The 21,829-nt window shown below is 30.6% G+C and overlaps 1 protein-coding gene across 1 annotated transcript in view; it reads right to left on the bottom strand.

The window, feature by feature from the left end:
• LOC126771321 (zinc finger protein 177-like) overlaps window positions 1-21,829 on the bottom strand; it is a 66,199-nt gene that overhangs the window by 16,534 nt on the left and 27,836 nt on the right. The window contains exons 2-3 of the mRNA XM_050491164.1: window positions 3,445-3,555; window positions 2,526-2,697 (exon numbers count right to left, since the gene is read on the bottom strand). Of these exons, the coding sequence (XP_050347121.1) occupies window positions 2,526-2,697; window positions 3,445-3,555 (283 nt within the window). The remainder of the gene's footprint in view (window positions 1-2,525; window positions 2,698-3,444; window positions 3,556-21,829) is intronic.

Raw genomic sequence — 21,829 nt, 5'->3', positions numbered from 1 at the left:
TGGTACGTGTGTTATGTTTAACGATTTTAGTATTCAAATACGTTTAATCTATTAGTTTACATGATAAATAGAATCTTAATTCAAAAAACTAGATTTATTTTAAGATAAAACAACTTATGTGCTTTTAAAATGCTAGTGATTCAGGTTTTCTATCCATTTTATAATTATAAATAAAGATAAAAAATGCAATTTTTTTTCTATGTCTTTTCGTCCGCGGCTATGTGTGAAGTATCCGTCAACAGCCGGCTATTTTAATGGGGTTTTAATGACTTTGCAATATATTGAAATAATTGAAAAGTATTTAAATAAAACATACCAAAAAAAAAACTAAAACCTGCATACGCGATAAGTTCGCAACCACTTAATAAAAATCTGAATATTAAATCGACTTCACTAATTAGTATCCTCGAAAGATTATTATCTATACTTATATGTATGTATGTACATATAATATAAATACAGGACATCGTCTGTATGTGTGAACCGCTAATTAGGGGGTACATTATTTTAGGTACGTATTGGTTATATTTTACGATAAATTTTATATTCGGCTATCTGTGTCATGTCTTTATAAAATTACCAAGTTAATGAAAATATTCTCTGAGATTGAATAATTGACGAACCATATTAAATAATTTATAATTTAAACATTAAATTTATTGATACGCATATTTTTTTTTAAATTTAATGTTTATTTTACATAACGTACAATAATTACTTTAATATAAATTGTAATAAATGGTATGTATGGTTCGAATAATTTCACATTATAATAATTTTCTTCACTATTTTTTAAAATGCGCGCCAATCAAAAGACAGACTTGTTGTTGAACGTGAAAATTAATGATAATACTAATATAAAAAAAAACGATTCCTCTTGAAGCTAACTTTCTTCGTACATTCTGATATTTACCTTGAATGTTTTTTATTTTTATTTTTTCTTTATATAAATAGACATATTAGATTTTTTTATAGAATAGGAAGGTGGACGAGTACCATGGTAAGTGGTCATCAAACGCCCTTAGACGTTGGCATTGTAAGAAATGTCAACCATCGCTTATAGCCAATGCGCCACCAACCTTGGGAACTAAGATTTTATGTCCCTTGTGCCTTGTAATTATTAGATTTGACTGTTATAGATTTCAACGTGATTATCTAGTAGGATTTAAAAAATATATGGCCATTACTAACCGAATATTGAAATAAATGGGTTTTGTATTTCGAAGACAAAAATACTACAAAAATTTTCAAGATGAATAAGAATTTTAAACACAAGTCTCCTTAAGTCAACGTGTTAGGACAAGTTATTTTGTAATTGATTTATAAGTACTAGGGACCACTGTTTACTGTAACGTTAACTATTCTTGTACCCAACTCGCTCTTAAAGAGGAGAGGAAGAAAAGATTTTATTGTTTACATGACTGCCCAAAAAAGTAGTGTTTTGTTTTCAGAGTTTATGTACGTACGTATTTATATATGTGAGTTTCTTTATTCCACCATAACTTTTAAACGCCTGAACATATTTGGATATAAAGTTAGAATCCTAACACCATTTCGAGTAACCCTGGCTTCGTTCTATTCAAAGCAGTCGTGTTTTGTAATTTTTAAGTTAAAAAATTATATATCATTATTGTATATATCTAATATACTCTTATAAACGAAATCTTAACTTACAATCTAAATTCCATAACATACGCAATTAATCTATTTATATAAAATTCAAAGTGTATCAATTTAGCACGATTTCATGCATCGTCTACCGCTATTAAGACGCGTTGCGATTATATTAAGCGATCGTAAAATCTAAACGTATGTTGTATTACTTTCACCAATTTCGACGACTATAATGATGTTATGTTAAATTCAGAAGTATGTTCTTTATCAGATTTTGTAATAGCACGAGTACCTATTATGTATTTTCATGTTCGTATTTCATATCGGTGAGAAGTAATTGCTATTCATAGCGAAATGGTCTCTTTTATCATCTGTATAATCTTCTATGGATTTTTTTTTTAAATCAATACAAATTGGAGTTATATTATAATTTAATTATACCATGGAAAAATTGATCGACGTCTGGAATGGTATTTGAATTACAGTATATCACATGGAATTACGGTTATTTTATTGTTATCTTATAAGGGAAAAACATATTTATACAAATTTTACAAACATGTTAGATAGTAAGCACTGAAAGCGATCAAAATTTATATGTTTTCAAAAGACTCAACTTCTAACTCAAGTATTTTTTTTTACTGTAAAACTCCGCCACCCATTTTTAGGAATTCTTTTGCTAGTGACTTGATTCCCCACTACCGTTCGGATTAAATAGACGTTTACTTGCTTAATTGATGGATACAAAAATATACATATTCCGATACGCGGCTCTTACAATACGTTATCTTCGAGTTTGCCTGATCGAGATGAGTTTATATTCTATATAAAGCTGAAATTTTTAGTTAATACAAACTATTTTGGTAAACTTTTATCAGGATAAGCTTGAAAAATATATGTAGATAGAATACCTTCTAATATAGAGTCCATAGTTTGTCTGTACAAATTATTCCTCATTCTAACGAAGAATAACTCTTCGGGTCTTTCAGGAAGGAAGTAAACCACTAACTCCGTATGAGCTGAGACTGGTTTCACAGCTTCGTAGACAGGCTCGCCTTTGACTTTTGTACAGACTAGGTTTACCTGTGAAAAAACGTTGACGTTAGTATTTTCTTATAATGTGACGATGAAATAAAAGTTAAAATTCATTTTTTATTGTCGACTAAATAAAATGAAATAATTATTAACAACTCCTTAATGTATCATACAATAAAGGACTTATTTGTAATTGAATAGGACCCTAGAATATTATGATTCAAAGTTATTTCTATATAACAAAGTCGAACATGAGTTGAATAATCAGAAAATTTGGCTTGTGGGAAACTAACTCATTCCTTATTGCCCTGATTTGATTCTGCAGCGTTCGGCCAAAATACTACTGAGCGGTCTCAATATTATAGTATTTAATATACAAATTAAACAATATTCAGCATATATCCAACTCTCTTCTATTAGTTCAACTGTCCTAGTAGGACATTTTTCTTTTGTAGTATAAGTAGGTGGACGAGCATATGGGCCACCTGATGGTAAGTGGTCACCAACGCCCACAGACATTGGCTTTGTAAGAAAAGCTAACCATTGCTTACTTCGCCAAGGCGTCACCAACCTTGCAAACTAAGACGTTATGTCCCTTGTGACTGTAATTACACTGGCTCACTCATACTTTAAACCGGAACACAACAAAACCAAGTACTGTTGTTTTGCGGTAGACTATCCGATAAGTGGGTGGTACCTACCCAGACGAGCTTGTACAAAGCCCTACCACCAGTAGATATTATAAATAATTGATATAAGTACACTTAAATAATCATAAACAATAAATATACTTACTTGAGGTCCATAATTCTCTGAAACTCGCAAAAATCGCACCCAATTACAATGTCGAACCTGCACCCCTCCTGACGTGCAAACTTCATCGAACAAACCAAACCGATGACGTACCTGTAACAACAAATAAAAACAATATAATAATAATAATAATAATAAAATCATATATTTCAACCAAACAGGGATCATAAATACAAATAAATAGTAAAAAGACAAATATAAATCACAAAAAAATTACATGAAAAAATTAACTATCGCACTATTAAATTACTATTGATAATAAATTAATTTTTATAAACGTATTTATAAACGTATATATATATATATTATATCGTATTTTTATAAACGTTTAAATTATGAATAAATAAACATCTTATTCAATAATGCTAAGCCGCAATCAGTTAAAATATAAAATTATCACCATCGTAAAAATGATCTAGCTACTATTTTACAATTCCATTACTAAAGGTTAAACACCTCAATGTATAATGTTAAATAATTAAAAGCCAATATTCCCCTAATTAGATTAAAATCAATTTTATTATCACTTCACAGCACTTTGTATAATTTTGATCACTTTTATGAACGTTTTTCAACTATTTTATACAGCTTATCAAATCTTAACACTTCGTTCTTGTGAACGCTTTAACAAACCTCTGATGTTGCCGCAATTTAATTGGATATATCGTGATTACAAGTTGGAAATAATCTTGTATAGAAACTACATATTAATACGTATATTTAGTACTCTTTATTAAGAAAGAGAATTTAACTTTTATAATTTTAAGGGCACTATTCCATTGATATTTATTATTACTATACGATTGACGCTTAAATACTTATTGATAGTATTAAAACAGCTATAAAACATATACGGGCTTACTTATAAACGTTGCTTAGTGGCTGATTAATTAATAATTGTGTCTTCTTCTTTCGAATGTCAAAACAATAATGACTAGAATAATGACAAGAGTCATACGAATACAGAATGACATAAATCAGTCTTTAACTAAATAGTCGCTAAGCACCGTTTATTAGTATTGCTAAAGCGCTACCAAATTTGAGAGTAAAATGTTATATCCCTTATGCCTACTCTGGCTCACTGACTTTACATAAGGTATATACATTAAGGTATATACATATATGTATATACCTTATGTAAAGTAACAGCTATGTTATCATATCCTATATTGCTACAATTTTATTGTAAGTTTTACAACCTTTTATAATAACAAATGGTAAGTAAATGTAAATTCAAACGCACTATATACTATGAGCATCGTGTACTATTAAATATAAGCGAGACATACAACAAATCCTTCTCCTCAAAAAAGGGAGAGGAGGCCTTTAGCCCAGCAGTGGGACATTCACAGGCTATACCGTAGTATACAACAAATATTCATAAATTCTTATTTTGGAAAGAATTAATATAAAAATTATTTATTTATTCATATGCTTAAAGTATAATTAAGTTTAGGATATAATTAAATTAACATTGATTTATTATTCAGTAGCAACAAATATATCAAATTGTAAAACAAAGAAAGAACATTTTATCGGTGAACATCAAATTTGATAAATATCCAATTCGAAAGTAATTCAGATGCTAATATAGACATAATCATTTACAGCTTCCAAATATATTAAGTCTAATAAAAATGCTAATTTATACTAATATTGTACCGTGGCAACTTAACGCGATATAAAAATAAACTATACATCAGAAAAGAGATTTTGGATTTAAATTTAATTTGACTAAATTAAGTTTTATAGGATATTAAATAATATAAGAAATAGAAAAATAAAATATTTTAGCCACGGATTAACTTTACTCTTTTCAAATAGATTCGTTTATCTTGTACCAGTTTTTGGTCCCTTAAGTGTAAAACGCACCGTTTGACCTTTTTTGGGGTTCAAGCTTGTTTCATACAGAACTTTATCAAAATCGGTTAAGACAGACAGGGACTTTTGTATTTAAAATTTTAGTATAATAGATTATATAAAACTTAATGCTTCTTATTTCCCTATTTTATGCGTTCACGTATTTTAAAGGTAAGATTTATTTATTCATTTATATATTCGTTATTTCATACTAATACTTAAATTAAATTTACACTAAGATGTACCAAAGTTGATTAAGATGAAACAGGCGGCCTTATCGCTATAGTAGCGATCTCCTTCTGACAACCTTTCTGCAGGGAACTGATTATAAAATATTTATGCATGTGGGAAGGGGTACGATATTTTATAATTTGCTATTATTTAATCTAATATAAATACGTATGTACAAATATAAAAAATAGTACATACAAATATAACTAGGTGTACACAAGTTGCCTGCCCCGACGTACGCGTCAAATAAGGATTCTATTCCGTGTATTTTTTAATCAATAAGGTTAAGGACATTCGTCAATCGATCTATTCTCCCATAAAGTGGGATAATAGCAAATTGCCTCCAAACAAACAATTTGAAATACGCAATAAATGTATGATAAATATATATTTTTCATTTAATATAAGAATATTAAATTAAAATGCGAATATTTTTTTTTTTTATTTTCCGGTTATTGTTCATAATGATAATTGTTTATTTTTTATTAATTTTTTTCTCTCTTCAGTTATTATTATGAATTATTTAAATATAAGCCGTTGTTAACCACCGAAATTTAACTTAGTGATTATTAATTATTTAGTAATAAATTATGGCTTATAAAAAATAACGTATTCTATCATACAATATAAATTACGTGGCGTTCGTACGTAATGGTGCGTCAATTGTAAAAACTTTCACATTTACTCGTATAATATCTGTAAGGTTAGCTGTTACAGCGTATCAAAAATAGGATCGGCTTTCAAATACCCACAAATACTGCAATTTGTCAAAAATTATATATGTATATCATGTTTAATCATGTTTTTTAAATATCATAATAATCTGTTTAATTTAAAAATAAGGGAATAATTCTATGTTTATTTCATGTCATATCATTAAATGTTACCCAATCATTTCTGATGCAGTCAAACAATAACTGTACAATACTCTACACCGTTAAATGCAAGCCAATATTTATATTGAAAATACAACATCTCTATCATTTTTTAATCATGTAACGTATATTTTCATAGTGTCTGGTATAAACATGCAGGCATATTAAAATAACATTAAAATAAATTAAAGCAAATATATCCGAAAGACACGGAACACGTCACGTCTGTGGAGATACAAACATATAAAGACAGACATAGGGCTTGGTGATATAAGTAAAAAGTTGAAACTGTTAACTGTTAAATTATTTGTCCAATTTCCACATCTATTGGCACTCCAAGTAATAATTCTATCCCTTTTTATTATATAGCTTTTTATTCATCAAAATACACATCAAGTCGCAAGCTCAGTGCAAAGTAGTAATACTAATTATTCATTCAAATAAATAATAGTTAAATACACTTATATTGTTTGTATATACTGTTAGTATTTACGTTAATTACAATCATTATTGTCCTCAATAATTCTACAATACTTAAATGATTTATACTTTTAACGATTTCATTTTATTAACATTAGCGTATTGGTGACGCGAAACCATTAGTCTATCCCCTACGGTTAACCAGCGCAATACGCCTAAAGAAGTTTTCACTTTAATAAAATCACAAGAATACTTGAATTATGACAATTGTAGCTTAATGATAAATGAACAGTGAAATATTAAGCAATTTACTCCGACTCGACTATGAATGAACAATACGAAAAATAACAAATTCACCTTAAAACAGCTTCGTTCGTTTTTAACAAGAAACGAATTAACATTCTGGTAATATCTCACATGGTATTCATATATTATTTACAACGTAGTTATCATCATTAGCTCAAATGTTTCACAAGAAGCAAAGATCACTCGTGTCTGCTTCTCAGTAACATTCGAAGAGCTACAGCGACCCCTAGGCATCACGACCGATTCAACCTGTTTGTTTATATAGAATTATATACGTATAATAGAAAATACATACTTTAAATACGTCATTTTATTTAATATCTTATTAATGGCCAAACAGATATGGTAAAATTACTTAAGTACTTTCCGCTATTTTAAAATTGTGACGTCATAGCTCATGAATCGATTAAAGCGAATGTTTATATCAGAAAGCTAAATGAATTTACAATGAATATTTGCAAAAATAATCAAATATAAATATCGTTTCGATTTTGTGTAAACGGTTTTTGAATTCAAGAAGCGCGCCAGTGGCGTTTTCTTGCGTGTGTTCTTAAAAACCGGTCAACTGCCAGTTAGAATCGTAATAGCATAAGATTTAACCGTAACAAATGTTAAATATTGCTCTTAATTGCTGAAATACAACTAGATGCATATACTATTTTAAGTTATGAACACGTGTTTCGAATAAAAAATATTATGGTACCATTAACCAATTAACCACTACGTACTATATAACAATGTCCCTCTGCCGCGTCTGTCTGTCTATCTGAACGCGATAAGGTCAAAAACAAACATTTTAATATGGTTTTCATCAATAAATGAAGTGATTCATGAAGAATATTGAAGTGTATTCATTAAGGCTTCGTGTGAATTGGCCGAAATATGACGATTATTGCTAAAGATTGACGAGCCGGTTGGCGTGGTTGGTGTTCACGCCGAAGGTTGTGAGTTCGATTTCCACCCAGGATAGAGATTTGTGTGCATGAACATGTCTGTTTGTCTTAAGTGTAACTATCTATATAAGTATGTATTTAAAAAAGAAAAGTAGTATATGTAGTATATCAGTTAACTGGTTTCATAGTACAAGCTCTGCTTAATTTGGGATCAGATGGCCGTGTGTGAATAATGTCCCAGGAAATTATTATTATACTATAGATGTCGTAAAAGATGCAATCTGGGAGCTTTACTCGCGTACTCCGCGTAAACTAACAGAGTTATATGTATTCGGTATTAAAGTTTTTCACCCTTATTCTACGCGTGCGAAGCCGGTACGATAAACTTTACCAACAGTAACTTAATTGGTATAATTTGAAGTCACTATAAGAGATTTAACTTATCCACTATTTTACTAAAGCGTTTTCTTATCTGAAAATGATTTTTGATTGTTTAATCTTGTTCGACTATTTATTTTTCCTTTTTTTCACGGTGAACCGCATAAGAGATTTACTATTAAAAATTATAAAGGTTATAATAATAATAAATTTCGTATAAATCAAAAATGGTTGTCATATTGTATTTAAGAGTTTAATGAAATTTGTGTTAAAAGGTAATGGACATCAAAAATATATCTCGTATTTCTTCCAAAAATCTATGAGTCATTCAAATATAATACACTAGTATTAGAAGTAAGAAATTATCATTTATATTTATGTATATTTAAATCATTTTTAATAGACAAGATCATCATACTAATATGCAAAAATTCATGATCGATTCAGCAGTTAAGACATAAAAGCGTAACAAATAAACAAGCTCACTTTAACATTAATAATATTAATAAGGATAGTGTGTTTTTTATTTTTTTGCATAATTATATTTGTTATGTCTTGTCTTGATTTGATTATAGAAAAAAAAAATAAAAAGTTAGCGACAGTTAGACATCCGAAATTTCACAGTGTAATTATGTCGTAATGTTGAAGGTAAATTATATAGATGCATGTACACGTAACTAAAACATTAATATCGTGATTGCGTTTTTAAACAGAAGCCAAAATGATTGTCCGCCGCGGGCTCGCATTACTGACATCTCTGCATGCGATATCGGTTAAACTTAGGTGCAGTTTGTGTCCATTGTACAAGTAAAAAAATAAAAATAATTGATATATTTTCAATTATAAAAATTGCTACCGATTTTAAAATGTTTCTTTGAATTTATGCAGTATTTATATGATGATTTTTTTATAGTATACGTAGCCGGACGAGCATATGGGCTACCTGATGGTAAGTGGTCACAAATGCCAATAGACATTGGCATTGTATGAAATGTTAACCATCACTTACATCGCCGATGCACCATCAATGTTGGGAACTAAGATGCTATGTCCCTTGAGCCTGTAATTACACTGGCTCACTAACCCTTCAAACCGGAACACAACAATACCAAGTACTGCTGTTTTGCGGTAGAATATCTGGATGAGTGGGTGGTACCTAACCAGACTAGCTTGTACAAAGCCCTACCACCAGTCAATCATGTAAATCTTATCAATTAATACAAAAATAAACAGCAGATAATTACATAGCTTTAATTTTTATTTATTACGAAATATAGAAAACATGAAAAAAAAGTTACACACTTATAACTACAAATAAGTCTTAAATCTTGAAAATTAAAGCTCATTTTAACATGAAAAAAAAAAAATAAACAAAATAATGAATAGTCTAAAAGCTATTTTTTTTTTTATAGAATAGGAAGGCGGACGAGCATATGGGCCACCTGATGGTAAGTGGCCACCAAACGCCCTTAGTTATTGGCATTGTAAGAAATGTCAACCATCGCTTACATAGCAAATGCGCCACCAACCTTCACATTATTATCGTTCATATTCATCTGTATTTTCGTGACAATGGAGACTAGCACCATGATTGCGTTGCCCAAGGCGATTATTTGACTCACATCTACAAAATTGCGTCGGCCGCACGCGTTATTATGCACGAGAATTTATACTGGGTAGCCTCGTTAGAATATACGATCAAGTTGAATGGAAATTAAGCGAAAAAATATATAGACAGCTGAACCTGTATTGGATATTGTATATGAATAATTATTTTAATATTTATAGTATACGCAAATTTAACTTAATCATATTTGATATGATAAGCATTACGAAGCTAGAACACGTCCATTGTACGAAATAATAATATAGATAAGGAACTCAAAACAACTCGAAGTAGTTTTTAATAAATATTTAAAGTTTCAACATTTAATATGCCGCTAAGGATAATTAATTAAATACCTACGCAAATTAATTCTCAAACTTATGATTTCAGCTTCTGTGAAAATAATATTATACTTATATGACTATATATAATAATCCCTTCAAGTTCTATCTTCTTATTCTTTAAACAGTTCAACCATCTTTAATTATCTCTTGCCTTACAGCCATACACATCCATACACGAGATCTCCCATCTACTCTCAAACCGATACACTTATGTATCATAAGTCTTAGAATGTATAAGTATTATTTTATAAGTATATACGTATATTGGCGTAGGTGTGAATAAATAATTCCTGAGAAATACTCCATGGGTCCAAAGTAGCGCGTGCTCTTACAAATGTTCAGTGATCGTGAATCGTGAAGGCCGCGGGTAAGCATCAATAACACCAGAACATTGTTGCTGAATACGCGTTAAGATTGAAGTGATGAAGCCACGAAAAATAGACGGTACATATGTGTTATATATATAAAAAATATTCAAACTAATTAAATACTTACTTGGTAACAAAAGATCATTCAAAGTAATGCATACATTTTAAATTAAACTCGGAGGTCCTGGGTTCAATTCCCAGGTCAGGCCAATAAAAAGTTATTGGGTTTTTCTGTCAGAAAAATTCTCAGTAGCAGCCCGGAGTCTGGAAGTTGGAAGTGTGTATACTCCTGTGCCTCGGAAAGCACGTAAAGCCGTTGGTCCTGCACCTGAATTCTTCCCGGTCGTGTCGGATTGCCGTCCTATCGGATTATGAGAGTTAGGGAATAGAGACTTCACCTGTGTTTGCGCACACACTTGTGCACTATAATATATTAAGGCGGCCAATCTCACTCTTGAGATTGGCCGCCTTAGCCGATATCGGTCTGGAGGACATTATTATTATTAAATTTTAAATAGCTGCTAGATTAGAAGGTTGAAAATGAATGTATGAAAGCTGGTATTTTTGTAAGCGCTTAAAGTGCTTTTGTACCTATGACAAAAACAGAAAATAGTAGTCATTAATACCTTTTTTTTTGTTTACACGACTTTGTCGTTCATACTCTTTTTACTTTCGCTTCGGTAATACTTACCGCAAAAGTATAGTAGTATAGCAGCAAAATAGGCTGAATGTTTAAAAAAATATTATGAGCTTATTTCAGGAGACGTTTGTTTCCAAGCCAGCACGTGTCTTTACAAATGTTCAAAGATTGTAAGTCGTGAAGCCCGCAGGTGAGGCGTAATAACAGGAGGTTAATGCAATACAAGTACGGAAGCCGAGTTAAGATAGAAGCTACAACTGTCCAAGGACAGTTAAAATTCGATTCAAAAGAACTTATATCCTTAAATTGGCAGACAATTTTAGATATTAAACATTATACCTTAAGGATCAAATTTATTTAAAATTTTTGGGCATTTAAGTAAATTATATTTCTAAATTTACGTTCATGTACTTATATTTTATTTTACTCATATTATTATAAAATTAATTTTGTTGTTTTTAAGTAAAAATACGAGACAAGATATAAAATGTTTGAAATACTAGATAAACAGCAATTTCAATATGTGCTTTCGCTTATAACTCAAACAATATGACTCGAGGGCGTATACTGCAAGTGGCATAGTCATGATCCAAATTGCACCTCATTTCATACGGAACCCGAGTTTTACGATTGTACCAATTGTCAGCTGTGCGTTAGAATTGGAAATAAATAATAGAGTATAAATAAGATACACGCGGACGTAACTGACAAGTGGCACGGGTAACTGGATTAAATTCATATTATGGAATGCCTACAATTACGAGAGATCATTTGTAAATTATAGATTTACCTATGTTTTAAATAATACATACCTTTCATCTTGCGTACATTATACAATAAAGAGCGAAAGAAAACACTGAGGAAGCTTGCATAAGGAATTTTGTGATACGTTAGTCCGAATTAATTTAACAACGGTGTGTGTGTGTTATTTTATAGTTAAAGAGTTATTTACTTGAATAGTTATACTAATATTATATTCAGTACATTTGCTTATAAAACCATAATCTTTATAATACGTAACAAAAAAGGTATGAATACTTTTATTTAAATTGACATTAGCAATCACTATCTAGAAGTATTTTCAGCAGTACAGTAACAGCCTCCATTTTGAGGAGAAGGTTTGGAGCTTATTCCACCACACTGCTCTAATGCAAGTTGGTAGAATACACATGTGGCAGAATTTCAATAAAATTAGACACATGCAGATTTCTTCACGATGTTTTCATTGAGATGAATTATAAACACAAATTAAGCACATGAATATTCAATGGTGCTTGCCCGGGTTTGAACCCACGATCATCGGTTAAGATTCACGCGTTCTAACAACTAGGCCATCTCGACTCATTTTCAAATTTTCAGCGAACTGATAAAAAAACAGAAACATTATTCAATTCGTTTCTCCTTTGAAATGTCATTTTTTAAAATTAACTAGGTCAATAATTTAGTAGTACAATTTTTCAAATTAAGCTCATGTAGTTCTTTAAATTGAAGCTTTATTTCAGAGATATTTTTTTCGTCATTCAAGTTCAATGTAATATTTCCTTTTATTTTATGAATCTAATGCGGCTTTAAATATCTTTCTATCATTAAATTTATATTGTACCAAATTTCGCCCTATGCCAATAGTATAATTTATTAGTTAACTCTCAGCTCTGAAATATAGTAATTAGATTGGTATCTGGCTAATGTCTTGTAAGCGATTTCACGCTCTGTCACTTACCCCATAATGAACCACATGGTATATAAAGCACGTGATACACTGAGCCGTGACGCGTGCTTTACCCGTCACGGTTGGTATTGCACGCAATTACCGTGTCAACGTAACATGTTTACGCTTACATGATAAATTGCCAATAGCTTGTTTAACATTATGATATATAACAATTATGTACGTTCTTCGCTTCAGTATCAAAAATAAGTATTTTTATTATTTAAGTTAGCTTTTTGATTACTGTTTTATATATTTCTATGATTAAAGAGAATATAAGCTATTGAAAAGTAAATTAGACCCAAGTTACAAAATCACATCTAAAAGTAGCTTAATTACATTTATTATTCATTAATTTTCGCTACGGCGTCACCCGTGCGTGAGGGGAGGGGTTGAGTAACACGGGTTCCTTCAAACGAGGCGTGAAGAGGCATCTTGCGGGCCGGCAAGGCGAAGGCGGCTAGTGCAGAACGTTTTTCCCGTCTGTACTGGCCGTCGTCGCATTTGGACTCTACTACCACTTACCATCAGGTGGAGTAGAGTCATTTGCCCTCCCGGCGAATATAAGAGTAGTTAAGGCGTTAAAGCGTAACAAACAAGCAGACAAACAAAATAAAAGTCACGTTGTGTTCCTCATCGGTATAGATCGCAACGAATATTTGCCCGTTGCATAGAAAATGTAAATAGTATTTAATGTGTGCGAAAATACAATACGAGTGCACCTGCTCCATTTCCTTAGTTCGAAGGGGCAATCTGGCATGACCAGGGAGAGATTGGGCATAATCTTAGAACCCAGGTTCCTCTTACAACCCGGGTTCCTTCAAACGAGGCGTGAAAAGGCATCTTGCGGGCCGGCAAGGCGGGGACGGCTAGTACAGAACATTCTTCCTGACTGTACTGCCCGTCGTCGCGTTTGGACTCTACTACCACTTACCATCAGGTGGAGTAGAGTCATTTGCCATCCCGGCGCATATAAAAAAAAAACAATTTTTATCGGTTCAACCCATTAATCGTACCCGTCACATAATTTACCACCGCATAAGCTAGACTATACTAAGAAGGCATTTATTCACACTAGAGTGTAATTGTTACGATCTCAATTTCGTCAAGAGTCAATAATCTAAAATAAAGTTTTTCTTTCACCCTTTTTATTTTTATAATTCAATGAAGTGCAAGCTATTTGAAACACGGTTATTCAATTATCGTTATCATCAATGTCAAGTGCTTTACTGATCAGAACAGGATATGTCACGGTCTGTTCTACCACGCGCTTTGTGCGTGACAGAGCGTGCCATAGCGTGATAAAATGTGAAATTTTATGGAAAATTATTTTTGTGTTCATTCATTAATTTGTGTTGTTCATTTTGAACAACATTAATATTGGCTTTTATTTTTAAACACTTTTGACTTTATTTTTTATAAAATTTCCTTTAGGGTACCGCTTGGTGATAGGGCTTTGTGCAAGCTCATCTAGGTACGTCACTCATTAGACTTAGTATTTTATTTTTTAATTGTATATATATTGTATAATTGTAATATATATATATATATATATATATATATATATATATATAAAACGACGACTACAACAAAAAAAATCATTTTTTTTATTTTTGGAACAAAAAGGTGATCCTATCGCTTATAGCGAACTCTCGCCGGTAACCTTTGGTGACAATACTTTGCTAAGACAAAGGTTAAAATATCCAAATAAAAAAAACTTACCTTAAGCATAATTTTATTGACAACAATTATTATTTAAAAAAAGTTACGTGCTTTATCGTCCCTTGGTATTGTCACGGTCTAATATACCACGTGTTAGGGTGAGTGCCAGACCGTGTAATTGCGTTAAAAGATTACACTTTAACTGACTTAATTAAATAAAAATTTATAATGGATATAATTGACAAGACCAATATTCAGAATAAAATAGATTTTTTATACAATGACTTCATAATAAGTCTGAATGGAATATTTTTCTCGATTTTTATAATAATAACTAATTACATATAATGTCTATATTTTGAATAAATACATAAACTTATATATTATACTTCAGCTTATAAATAATTATATAATATTATATTCGTTGGCTGTTAGTACCTACTTGACAAAAGATTCTAATTTGGTATAAAGTATTCCCTGAATTTATAATTGTTAACCAAGTTAGTTATCCCAAATACGAAACTATACAAAAACGCAAACGATAATGTATTAGTTAATTTTTTATTAGCGTTGAGTGCATACGCAGTTACCAAGGAAAGTGTTTCAAACTCACGCGTCCCACTGCGCTTTGTATCATTTTCGACGCTTCATAGAGCGTAAAATTGGATTATTTATTGTTTGTCTCTGAATACCATTCCGGTCGTGATCGAATCGTGATAGGCTTTTTTTGTTTACAAATTAGTATTTTCGGAATCCTAAGCGGTAACATAAAGTGGTTTCTGTTTTTTTTACTACCAGTGTTACTAAATGTTGGTTCCCAAGTTTAGTAGTTCATTGGCGATGTAAGGGGTGGTTAATATTTCATATAATGCCAGTGTCTATGTGGTGGTGATGACCAATTACCATCAATTATCTCGATGGTAAGTCTGTCTACCTAAGACTCTAATAGAAAGAAAACTATATTATGATTACTTTATGCGCGCTAATTGCCTCACTCAACTTTCTCGTTAATCTGGCGACTAGCTTATGAGCAGACTCTTATGTTCTAATTATCATTCTGGATTAAGTTCAATAAATTTGTATAAAAAGCCGAGATGGCCCTGTGGTAAGAACGCGTCAATCTTAACCGATGATTGTGGGTTCAAACCCGGGCAAGCACCACTGAATTTTCATGTGCTTAATTTGTGATTATAATTCATCTCATGCTGGACGGTGAAGGAAAACATCGTGAGGAAACTTGCATGTGTCTAATTTCACGGAAATTCTGCTGCATGTGTATTCCACCGAGCTGCATTGGAGCAGCGTGATGGAATAAGCTCCAAACCTTCTCCTCAAAAAAAGGGAGAGGAGGCCTTAGCCCAACAGTGGGACATTAATAGGCTATTAACTGTAACTGTAAATTTGTATTGGGTTTTTCTGTCAGGAAACTCGCAATAGAAGCCCTGTGTTAGAATTATGGCGTTTTACGCCCCCGTGTATGAGAAAGCCTTTCTCCAGTTGTGTCAGATTGATATTCTATCGCACTATGTGAGTAAGGAAAGTAGAGCGGGTGTGTTTACGCGAATACTTGTGAATTATAATATCGTTTGCCCACGTCTAGAATATAAGATTGGCCGCCGTGGCCGTCAGTTTGTTAATAGGATATTATTGTTTATGTTTAGTAGTAAGTAATTTTTTTTTAAAGTACATTTCTTATAAAAAATAGCAGAAATAACTTAACAAGCAACAACATTTTTCTATCGATTCTTTAAATAGATAATAAGAAGCATAAAAAACCATGAAATATTACTACATATGATTATAAAGTATATTAGAAAGAACAAAAAAACTTTAATTGAGGAAAAAACGCTAATTAAAATAAGAATTTTAAGGCTAATTGGTTAAAAATTTTCGAGTACCAAAACCAGACTTGTAATTAGTATAGTATCATTTAAGCAATCCAAATTCTAAGGCAACGTCAAAAAGAACGCAATAATCCAGAGGAATCTGCAATCATCGCGTCACAATTTTAATCAAGGGTCCGACGGATTCTATCGCTTTTTTCGCATCCAGATACCAAAGCGACGTAATAATTGCGCAAAATAACAGGGCGGGGCGTAGGACGAAGATTCAAACAGTTGCATTTCGGTAGGCGATCCAGACTGGTTAATTTCTAGAAGTGGCTACTAACTGTCCCAAAAGGTTGTTCATCAAATAAAATATTAATAAACTATCCGATATTTACATGTATTGTTTTTTTTTTATATAAAATGCGTCAATGTCGTTGAAAATACATACATACAAATCGAATCCACATATATTAAAGATATATTATTTATCAGTTTATATTAATAAAAGGTTAAGCCTTAGAGCGAATAAATATTTTCGTTAAGAAAAATATCGTTGACGCTTCCACTGTTCCCCAATTCTTATCCAGCCATCTTAAATCTTTCTTACAAACCCATAAGCTTTGTAATTATTTCATAATTGGTGGGTTGAAACCGCCTCAGTAGCCGATACATCACGGAACCATATTAAAACTAAAGCAGTATACACACTGTAAGCCTGAGTTAAGAGATGGGAAATTAAAAAGCGTTGATATGATGTGAACATATAACTTGCAATAAAATGTAAGCAGGTACATAGTTTTGATCATCGTATTTGCATATTCAAAATAAAAATCTTTTAATAACCCCATGAGGGTTAACACAGAAAAAAAGTCAAGACATTAATAAAACCCAAATCATTCGGAAACATTCGTAGCATAAGAAAAATACATGTGTGTTGCTTAAAAAAGTATTTAATCTCTCGTCACAGTTTTAACTCAAGCCTTATTATTATCTCCTAAATCCATTGATGGTCCGACCGCTTTAGGCAATGTTAATATGTCCGTTCTTTAAAACTAACTTTCATTTCAAATCATAGGTGCCGTTTTAAAATGAATAATAATAACTGCATCATATTAAAAAGGCGTTAGATGATAGTCGTGTAATATGTTAATTTAAATGAAAACATCGTAAATTGCTTTTAAGCAACATTTAGAATTACTATAAAAATTTATTTGAGACAGTCAATCTTATTTAAAATAAAAATACTAAAATGGGAGGGACGTGGAAGACTTGAATTTACGTATATAATATGTGTAATAAAGTCATAGCACCATATCGCGGTCATTAAAATACGAAATGGACAAAATACAAACCAAAATACTAGTTCTAATAAAATTGCTACAGTATCACCAGTTCTTTGGTTTTAAGTGCTAAGTGTAGAACTTTATCTTGTCCACGATCTCAGTAACATTTTGCAGAATAATGCACGCTTTGTGCAAATAATGTTAGGTAAGGAAACAAATAAGGTTATAAAAACGTATTAATGTACTTTGAGCTATGAATAATAAACATTAAGTAACGGAAATATAAAGTCAATTAAAGCAAATAACCTCATAACAAATGAAATCGAAATAATATTGTGAATATTATTAATTTACCATTTATCTATACCAATTAGTTTAATTTTAATAAAATACTAAAAGTTACAAACCATAGTGAAGAGGAATTCAATTAAAAATTTTATTGCACGGCGCATAAATACGGAAAACAAGTTCAGAGCTCGTTGGAACATGATATAAAAAGGCCTAATTTATCCACCATGTCTGATCAATTATGCTATGCGACTCGAGTATATTCCCCACTTCCACATGCATTACTGGTTTCCGACAAGTGTTGTTACGAAAATTATTGATGAGTAATTAGTAGATCGTGAACTTATCGTAGATACCGTTATATTGAATGAAGAAGACTGCTAAATAGATCTACATTAAACACATGGATACGCTTGTTTAGTCAGCTTGATTGTGATTTCAAAGAAATAAACAAAACCAATTATTTGTATGAAAAATAAATATCCACGTTATGTAATAATTAATTACAAAAAAAATGTTTTTTTGCACGTTCTCCTCTAGTTCTAACTTGTAACTTTTTGTATTACATATTCAAAAAGAAAATCAACCAGTATTGTAAACTATTTACAATTAAACTCTCAGGCGTACCTTGTGGCGAACCTTTTTTCATCGGTCAAGAATTAATCACCGGCAATCAATTTCAATTCATATCGAGTCGGATATAATTAAGAGAGTACATAAAGATTATCTATCGAATTAAACCACGCACCAGTTACCTATGTTTTAGAGGAGATAAATGTGTATTGCTTAGTACAGAACATATTAGCATTCCGGGCTGTACCGTTAGCCGATACAGATTCTTTGTCGGGCTTATTAATAAGCAAATCTAGAGAACTCGTCCATACACATGTTCGTACATTAAAATGTATCTTGAGGCTAAGTGACCTTATATATATTTTTAATATACACTTACAGCGTAGTTATAAAATTAATAAATAACTTATTATAACAGTGTTAATGTGATAAAATAAATACAAAATTTTAGAACGATTCTAATGAGTTTATGTCTACGCACTTGAGTTTCCGTTGTAAAGCAAATACCACAAAACAAAGTTAAAACAAATTATGCAGTTACTTCTATGTATTTTGCGAAGGCGTGATGGTGCGTGACATTGAACACCACAGTCCACTTAAGGATTTTTGATCGATTTTTACAACATGAGGTTGACAAATTTATTTAGAAATGGTAAGATAGGTATTACCAAGGCAACGTATTAAAATGGGGTGGTCACACCATAAAGTTACTTTTACTTGTTTAGAAATAATTACCTTTTTTAATCATCTTTATTTTTATATGAATATTTGTTTTGTAGTTGATTAAATAGAAAAGTGTTATTTTTACTATTTTATTTAATTTATATTTGTAATATTATTAAAATAATATCTCGATAATATTTTGATTATTAATTATTAATTTTTTTTAAAGCATCTCAGTAATGTTTTGTAAACCATACCTTTATTAGACTTTTTCTACAGAGTTTAAGATATTATTGATTACAATAATATAAAATGATTTTGTACGGAGAAAATTAAAAGAAGTAGTTATCATGTTTTATTAGCACGACGATCCTACTGTTTCGGAAAATTATTGAAAAATATAGGGACCTAGCTGAAGCAAACTTACATAATAAACGACTAATAATAAAACTTCCCTGACTACATCTTTATCTGAATCGTAAACGACCGTCGGCAAAATACAAATAGTATATTTAGTAAAAAAAATTAAGCCATATAAAATAAACAAGTTGACGAAAATGAAGCTATAAATTTTCGAAAGCGGCGCTTTTAGGCTTAGATTTAACAAATTAACAAACGATTAGGCTACCGATTCTGATTAGAAATAACCTCGCTACATTAATGGAAGTCAACAAATAACACCGATAGTAAAGATACTGTCGCTTTGAAAAGTTTATTTTAACTATTAAACGGTTTGATGACTTGAAAGAAGGTTTTATTCGTTAGTCTAATTCGTTAGTAGAATGACGTCATAAAATTTTAATTGTATCGGTACGGCGATTTAATTAAAGATTTCATATTAACTACTCAAAATACCTTCCTCGGAAAATATACTGGTGTATTGCGATTCAAAATTAAAATATTATATTTAAAAGAGTTTATTCCAAATTTAACATTTTATATTATATTTAAAATAAACATTTTTTTCAGTTGATATTAAAAACATATCATATATCATAAAATTTAACAAATAAATTTCCGTTTTGGTTGCAATAAAATAAAGATATAATAAATTAAATTCAAAGGGGATTCCGAATGATTGGTTACTGTAAATATCTTGATAAAATCGCCCAATAAAAGAGTCAATCATTTGCTTCTTTTAATTTTACCGATAACTCTGAAATTTTTAATGCATGCCATTAAGAAAATTATGATGTATTTTTAAAAAAGGAAGTATTTCTACGAATTTAAATTAAAGTCGAAATGCCTAAAGATAACGAAACTTTCGAGGAGTATAAAAAAATATATATATTACACTCACCGATAAAGCAAATTAAGCTTATTAATATTTTTACATAATGATTTAAGAAATACTAATTAGTCTGTGAGAAGTCAATGTAAGAACCAAAATTGAAACCTGTTCAAATAAAAATAAATAATTAAATTCACTAATTCACATGAATAAATTTCAACCAGACTCGTCTGTAATTATTAATTCGGATCCTGACGCTTTTTTTTTAATTAACGCGTTTTTTTAACCTCTTATTTACTATAGATTTGAACAAACATATAATGATCCTAGATCATACAAATAATAATATAAAATAATATTAACCAATGCGTTTGTCGTAGTTAATAACTAGTAAAAGTATTTTAAGTAAATTATATATATTTAGTCAGTGTATATCATTTAAAAGAATTTTATTTTATTTTTATTTTTTATTTTTTTTATAGAATAGGAAATTGGACGAGCATATGGGCCACCTGATGGTAAGTGGTCACCAAACGCCCTTAGACATTGGCATTGTAAGAAATGTCAACCATCGCTTATAGCCAATGCGCCACCAACCTTGGGAACTAAGATTTTATGTCCCTTGTGCCTGTAATTACACTGGCTCACTCACCCTTCAAACCGGAACACAATATATATATATCTGTATGTATATAATATAATCTTAAGTGTTCTAATAAATAAAAACTAAAACTGCATATATATTATATTTATTCAATATTTAACCATAATGAACAATATACAGAGTTTTAAAGTTAAAACGAAATATTATACATAATAATTTAAATATAAATATTATAAACCAAAACAGGAAGCCTGTGAAGCGAGAGCAGTTGCAGAACTCGCCTAATAAATTAAAATACGTGAGAACTTTAGACAGGCCGACAATTTGGTGACATTAAGTGTTAAGCTATGATGGAAACGAACTAATGAATCATTAGGCGAACACATTATTTCAAGTCATTTAGAATATACGACTTCCCTTGGTTTGAATTGAGAAGTGTCCAGTGTTTCCAGCGTAAAACCAAGTTAACCTATATACATATATATTATTAACATAACTAATATAATGCTGTGTCTACACATGCAATATCGTACAATCTTTTGTAATAAAAATTATTAAAAAAATAGTACGTATGTATATATATATATATATATATATATATATAT

Source organism: Nymphalis io, chromosome 10, assembly GCF_905147045.1.
Source record: "Nymphalis io chromosome 10, ilAglIoxx1.1, whole genome shotgun sequence".
Taxonomy (NCBI): domain Eukaryota; kingdom Metazoa; phylum Arthropoda; class Insecta; order Lepidoptera; family Nymphalidae; genus Nymphalis; species Nymphalis io.
The sequence above is the reverse complement of the archived record's forward strand: the minus strand, read 5'-3'. Positions and strand labels throughout refer to the sequence as shown.